The sequence below is a fragment of the Lissotriton vulgaris genome, chromosome 8 (assembly GCF_964263255.1).
Source record: "Lissotriton vulgaris chromosome 8, aLisVul1.2, whole genome shotgun sequence".
NCBI lineage: Eukaryota > Metazoa > Chordata > Amphibia > Caudata > Salamandridae > Lissotriton > Lissotriton vulgaris.
Genome location: NC_141696.1, coordinates 1,556,657,247 through 1,556,664,079, shown reverse-complemented (window position 1 = coordinate 1,556,664,079; position 6,833 = coordinate 1,556,657,247). Strand labels below are relative to the sequence as shown.

Here is a 6,833-nt window from a genome sequence, read left to right as displayed (position 1 = left end):
TTAAGAACCAGATGATTAAGGCGGACTGAAAGGGTGATATGATTATTGAGTGAACAGCCAGGTTTTCAGGAGTTTACGGAACTGAAGGAGGGTGGTACTTTGCCTGATGTTGAGAGGCAGGGTGTTCCAGAGTCTGGGGGCCGCCACCAAAAAGCGACGGTCTCCCCAGGTGACTGTTTTGGTGCGGGGGACGACCAGTTGATAGAGAGTGGCTGATCGTAAAGCTCTGGTGGGTTTGTAGTGTTGTAATTGGTCTTTTAGGAAGTGTGGTCCTTGATTGTTGACTGCTTTGTACACAATGCAGAGGGATTTAAAGTGAATTCTTTTTTGTACAGTGAGCCAGTGAAAATCCTTTATATTTTTGGAGATGGATTCAAACTTTGTCTTGCCAGAGAGTAGACGTGCCGCCGCATTTTGTATCGTTTGGAGTTTTGTGATTACTCTAGTTTGAGCATTAAGAAATAGCCCATTGCAATAGTCCAAGGATGAGAGGACAAGGGCAGTGACTAGTGTCTTGATGGCAGAGTCAGGGAGAAAAGGACGTATTTTCCTGATCATTTTTAATTTCAGGTGTGCCGTAGACACTGTTTTGTGGGCGTGGTCCATGAAGATTAGACCGTCATCGAAGATGACTCCGAGGTTCCTGACCTTGGTGGTAGGAGTGGGAGGGGTACCGAAGGTCTCTGGCCACCAACTAGTTGGCCAGGCTGGTAAGAGAGGTCCAAAGATGAGTACCTCGGTTTTTTCCGAGTTTAGCTTTAGGCAGTTGGTAGCCATCCATTCTCCTATATCCAGGAGCCCTTTCTTAAATTTTTCGGCTACTTGCTCTCCATTCCCTTTGATTGCCAACACTAGTTGGGTGTCGTCAGCGTAGGAGGTTAGGCTCATCCCATGCGCTTTGATGGTCTTAGCAAGGTCCGACACATAAATGTTAAAAAGTGTCGGACTCAGGGATGAGCCTTGAGGAACTCCACAGGGATCAGATAGTTGGGCCGATTGAAAGGGACCTAGAATGACAGCCTGCGTTCTTTTGGCAAGGAAGGACGCAATTAGGTCTTTGGCAGTGTGGCCGATGCCACATCCCTGGACACGGTCGACCAAGGTGTTGTGGTCGACCGTGTCGAAGGCCGCCGATAAATCTAGCAGAACCAGGATGGCAGTGCCACCCTGGTCCCTGATTACCCTGATGTCATCGGCGGCTTTGATCAGGGCTGTCGCTGTGCCATGGTGTTTCCTGAACCCAAACTGCGTGCTGTCCAGGAGCTGATGTTTTTCTATAAATTCGGAAATCTGGATGTTCATGATTTTTTCAATTACCTTTGCCATGAAGGGGAGGCTAGCGATGGGGCGATAGTTTTTTAGCTCACTTTTGTCCAGGGAGGTTTTTTTTAACAAGGGTTTTAATAAGGTATTTTTGAGGGGGTCCGGGTAATTGCCTGACAAGAGAATCGAATTGCAAACCTGCGTGAGTGCCGGTATGATAGAGTCCATTACCGGTCGGAGTACGGAGAGAGGGCAGGGGTCCAAAGGTGATCCTGATTTAATAGTGGATAGTATATTTTTTATTTGGTCAGGGGTGACCGGTTGAAAACTGAGGAACATATTAGCTGGGGAAGAGGTAGTAGATGTGGTTGTACTTAGAGGTGATTTGGTGGAAAAAGCCTGGTAGATATCATCTACTTTGGTGAAAAAAAAGGAGGCGAGAGAGTCACACAGAAGTTGCGACGGAGGGGGAGTGAGGTCGGGGGAATTACCTGATAGTGCTTTAGTGATTTGAAAAAGTTGTTTGCTAGAATTCTTAGCTTTCTCAATTTGATCACTATAGTACTCTTTTTTAGCTTTCGCTATCATGGCTTTGTAAAGTGCCAGGGCTTCCTTGTAGGCTAGTTTACTGGCTGTGTCATAGTCTTTTCTCCAGGTTCTTTCCTTGCTACGATTAATCTGTTTTTGTGCCCTTCGTTTTTCATTGTACCAGGGGGCAGTAGGTTTGGATCTGTTTTTGGAGTGTTCTTTGGAAGGGGCTGATTGGTTTGTAGCCTGGCCCAGCCAGTCGTAGAATTGCTGGAGAGCTAAGTTGGGATCTGAGGCAAACCTGGGACGGGTTTGTTCCAGTATGAGTTGCAGCTCATCGTGATTTATGTTTTTCCAATCTTTAAAAGAATGTTTGGGCATGGGACATGGATTGGTACAGCAATGATTATTAATGGATATGTTTGCAAAAATTACAAAGTGGTCAGTCCAAGGATAGGCAAGATGTTGGTAATTTGCAGGCCTTCTAGGTTGGAAAAGATGGGGTCCAGGATGTGGCCCGCTTGATGTGTGGAGGACGTAACAAATTGTCTTAGCCCTAGGGTTTCTAAATCGGAGATGAGGGCAGCAGAGTCGGTAAGGTGACCTTGATCTAAGTGAAAGTTTAGGTCGCCTAGAACCGTAAAAGTGCTTTCCGTGGCTACGGATTCCATCATGGTGTTAATGCTGGATAGGAAGGCCGTCTTGGATCCTGGAGGGCGATATATTAGTATTCCCTTAAAATTAAACAAGGGGGAAACGTTGATGGCAAATTGCATGGCCTCACAGGAAGTGGATGGAATGGAGGTCGTTCTGACGGGATATGAATCTCTGGCAATTATGGCCAGCCCGCCCCCTCTTTGTTTGGGCCTGTCCTGACAGTAGGCTTTATATCCCTCTGGGACTGCTATGACTAGGTCTGGCTGTGAAGTGTCATCGGTCCAAGTTACGGTGATGAACAGTATATCTAAATTAAAATCAATTATAAGATCAAAGATTTCCTGCCTGTGCTTACCAAGCGAGCGCGCATTTATGAGGGCTATGGAGGTGGCAGCTCCCACCTCCTGTTTGGTTATAGTGCCTTTAATGTTAGAGAGTGTCAGTGGAATAGTGTCAGAACAGTAGGGACAGGAGGTGGCGGAATCCTTGTGGATCTCTAAAGGATTGATGTTTAAGCAATTGGCCATAATAGGTGGCCGAAGCGCAAGTAGGCTTTGGCTGGAGTACTTCCTAATGGCTCCAGACGATTTTTGGGCAGGGGTTATGGCCCTGGGCCCGGTCCCGGCGCGGACGGGCGCAGACGGGCTTGCCTCTGGCGCGCCTCCGGCACGCCGCCGGCGCGCCCGCCGCGCCCGCCCGCCGCGCCCGCCCGCCGCGCCCGCCCGCCGCGCCCGCCCGCTGCGCGGACGGGAAGATATGATGCTTTTATGCATGGGGGAAGAGAGGAGGGCGTAAGGTTTCGAAGCACTGCACCGCCACCCTTCCCTCACTCAAGATGTCTGCTGAGGTGGGTGGGGTGATGTGTCAGCGCGTGGGAGCAAGCGCTGTCGACCTACGAAGCCTGTCTGCAGCCTCGGGGCGACGCTGATCTCGCACCGAGGTGAGGGCTGTGCAAATAAAATCGGGCTGGTTAAAATATCTACAGATTTGTAAAAACGCTAATAGTATTCAGTAGCGCGTATAATCAGACAAAAGAGTAAAGCAAGGCGCCCCCGGCTTTCCGCCTCAGGGGAGAGTGTGAAACTAAATGATTTTAAAATGCAAATGCCGGTGGCGTCCGTTTGAGAAGACAGTGCGCACCACAGAACTGTAGTAAGCCCCCTGCTGGCCACTCATGATTAACCCTTGGCTCTCCTGCCAGTCGCTGCTAACCTTGGTAACACCTGATTGACGAGTCTCGTGTGAGAAGTAGGGTGACCAGGCGTCCCGGATTTGCCGGGACAGTCCCGGTGCTCCGACAACTGTCCCGACAGAGTTCAGGAATTTAAGCTCATGTCCCGGTGTTTTGAGGGGGTCGGCTGAAAAGGGTGGGGGTTGTTTTTATGGTTTGCAAAGCAGGGATAGTTCGCAGCTGGTAGAGCAAAGCAATTTAATTAACAGGCAAGCTGCTGGCTTTAAAGATGAGATTTGATGTATGTTCTTTCTGCGTTCTGTCATTCTAGGCGCTGTCTTGAAGTAATATTGTAGTCCTTGTTCTTTTTTTGGGAAATGTCCCGTTTTTTTTGCTTCAAACTTCTGGTCGCCCTAGTGAGAAGGCGCCACGAGTGCCCGCAGCCTGTATGCAGCGCTAGAATCCCTGGGGCGCGTCAGGGATTCCTCCCCTAAGGGCCGCTCCACGAGGCTGGCCTGGTCCAGTGGAGTCCGTTCAGTGCTTTGTGAGTTCCTGGGCCCGGGTGCGGCGCCCCCCACTTCAAAGGAACCCCCCCCCACAAGTTGTATTCCAAGCCCCAGAGACGCGGTCGCCGCTGCCTTCGTGCCCCAGTGAAACCCACGCACAGCACTGGGTGTGCGGGGGCTGCGGGGGCCGAGGAGAGGCCCCGCCGGGGCAGATCCAAAGATTTCCAAAGATTTTGAGGCTCCCCGCGGCCACGCAGGGGCCCCCGGGCGGCCACCACAGAGCCACAGGATGGCCCATAGCCCGCTGGGCTAGTGTCTCTGACCCCCTGGTGTCCCGCGTCATTTCCGGCAGCAGTGGGCAGGAGCCAGGTATACCGGCCGCCCCCGCCCACCTGGCACCTCTGTGCCACTGGAGCGCGCGCCGTGCGGGTCGGGGCAGAGTCCACCGTCGTCCGAGGCTTCACATACAGTAAGTGGCCCCCCATACTCCCGCCGGGGAGTCTAATACTCCGTCCGTTGTGGCATCAGGCACCCCCTGGGTCGAGCCCCCCCCCCTGGGTCGTGGCCCCCTCTGGTTCTAGGCACCTCCTGGGTCGAGGCCCCCCCTGGGTCTAGGCCCCCCCTGGGTCGAGGCACCCCTGGGTCGAGGCACCCCCTGGGCCGAGGCACCCCCTAGGTCGAGGCACCTCCTGGGTCGAGGCCCCCCCTGGGTCTAGGCACCCCCTGGGTCGAGGCACCCCTGGGTCGAGGCACCCCCTGGGTCGAGGCCCCCTGGGCCGAGGCACCCCCTGGGTCGAGGCACCTCCTGGGTCGAGGCCCCCCCTGGGTCTAGGCACCCCCTGGGTCGAGGCCCCCCCTTGGTCGAGGCCCCCCCCCCCCCCCCTGGGTCCGGGAGCGGGGGAGGGGGGGGCGAGGGATCGGCCTCGTGCAGGTTCCCTGAACTGAACACCCACTATTAGCAACGTGGAGAAATGTTTCACAAACAGGGCGCCTGCTTGTAGCATGCTTTGACTTTTGCACACACGTGTGTACAGTCCTCGTTGCGCACGTGCTGTGCACTTGTGCACTTTTTGGAACATGTGTTAAGGTGATGTCATGGTCCGCATGTGCAGCCTTAGAGTTCTGGGTTCTGGTGGGTGCATCAACTTGTGGTTCCGTCTGTAGAATATTGGCTCTGTGTGTATTTTCTAGGGTCACATATTCACAGTATTTTGTGGTTTGCGTGCGAGCTTTGGGGTTAGTGTGTTAAGTGTACTCTGTATGGGGACTATTAAGGCCTCTGGAAATACCAGGGGTTTTGTGGCTACGGTATTTGGGGCTTCTTTCTAAAACATTCAGGGCTCCGTACATCAAATTTAGGGTGTCTCTGTGTGAGGTTTTTCGGGTTTAATATGTGTGTAATATTTGAAGTTCTGTGTAATCGTGCTCCCTTTGTGCAGCACGTGTGCAGACTTTTGGCTTCAGTGTAGTCCGTTCTTTAGGCCTTCTGTGTGTAGCACGGGAGTGGTTTTCCGTGCGCAATATGTGCTTGGACGGATAAGTGAGTAGAGGTGAGGGGGGACGGATGGATGGATGGGTCGCAGTGCTTAATTTGTGCCGGTGGATGCGTGTGGTAGGCATCAGCACTCGTCCGTGTGTTCCAAATTGCATTCAGTCTTTGGGGTTTCGCCTGTTGCATCCTATTTTTTGCATGTGCAGGTTTATGTAGCGCGAACTTGACCCGAAGGTATCCAAGCGCTTTAAATGAGCGTTAGATGCATTACAGATGGACACATTCATTTTTCTCTCACTTGCTCCCCCTGCTTCAAAGTCGTCCTCCGTAGCCGTTAAGCCACAGCGCACCTTTGGGTGCCAACTGCAGCTTTGAAGATGACCGAGAGGAAGGAAGAAAAATGAGAAAAGGATAGCACAGAAGTCTCCGAAAAGGGAGCAGAAATATTTTAAGATCTCGGATTCACAAGTGCCTTCAGCAAACAGTTGTTTCACCTGATGCCAAACGGATCTCCTGGCATTCCACTTGTGCCCCCCTGGACTGTGCGACAACAGCTGCTCTCTTCTGTGCTTTGAAAGGTCGAATGTCTGTCTGGAATGACGTCAAATGCTGTGCAGTAGCGTTGTGTGTGCACAGGGTTCTGGGGCTTCCAAGCGCTAGAGCTTGATCGGCTTCAAGGAGCTCGAAGGAACCTTGCACCTCCCGCGAGCCTCAGTCTCCATCAGATGTAACTTCATTTAGTGTCGGCCAAAGTCGGAGCTGCCTCCTTCCTGGACAATGCAGACTTAAACAAACCACGTGGCGAGGGCAAACTCCGTACTACAAAGTGAAGTACATAACACAGATGACCTATTTGGATGTACTTTACCCCTAATAAAGTTCTTGCTTTCTGACATGGCATAAATTGCGTGTGCAAAACACCCAGGTGCAACTTTTGAACCACATTTTAAAGTTGCCCCTGCTAACGAGGACTATAAATTGTAAGATACACAGTGCTTCATGTATTAGTATTAGAATTGCGGTTACCTCTGCTTACTGTTGTTCTAATTAGAACTTATAAATATTACATCAACTTTAAAGCAAATACGTGTGACACTGTGCTATCGATGGACCTACGTCACCATGCTGAGATTTTCAATGCTAAAAAATGAATACTGTTTTACCTCTGATAATGAAATGAGACGTGTTATGGCTGTGCAGTGGCTTCTGGGTATGC

General features: G+C 51.6%; 1 protein-coding gene across 1 annotated transcript in view; it reads left to right on the top strand.

The window, feature by feature from the left end:
* Positions 1–2,367: 2,367 nt before the first annotated feature.
* LOC147700389 (uncharacterized) overlaps positions 2,368–6,833 on the top strand; it is a 47,221-nt gene continuing 42,755 nt past the window's right edge. Inside the window, exons 1-2 of the mRNA XM_086936312.1 lie at positions 2,368–2,385; positions 4,478–4,594. Of these exons, the coding sequence (XP_086792438.1) occupies positions 2,368–2,385; positions 4,478–4,594 (135 nt within the window). The remainder of the gene's footprint in view (positions 2,386–4,477; positions 4,595–6,833) is intronic.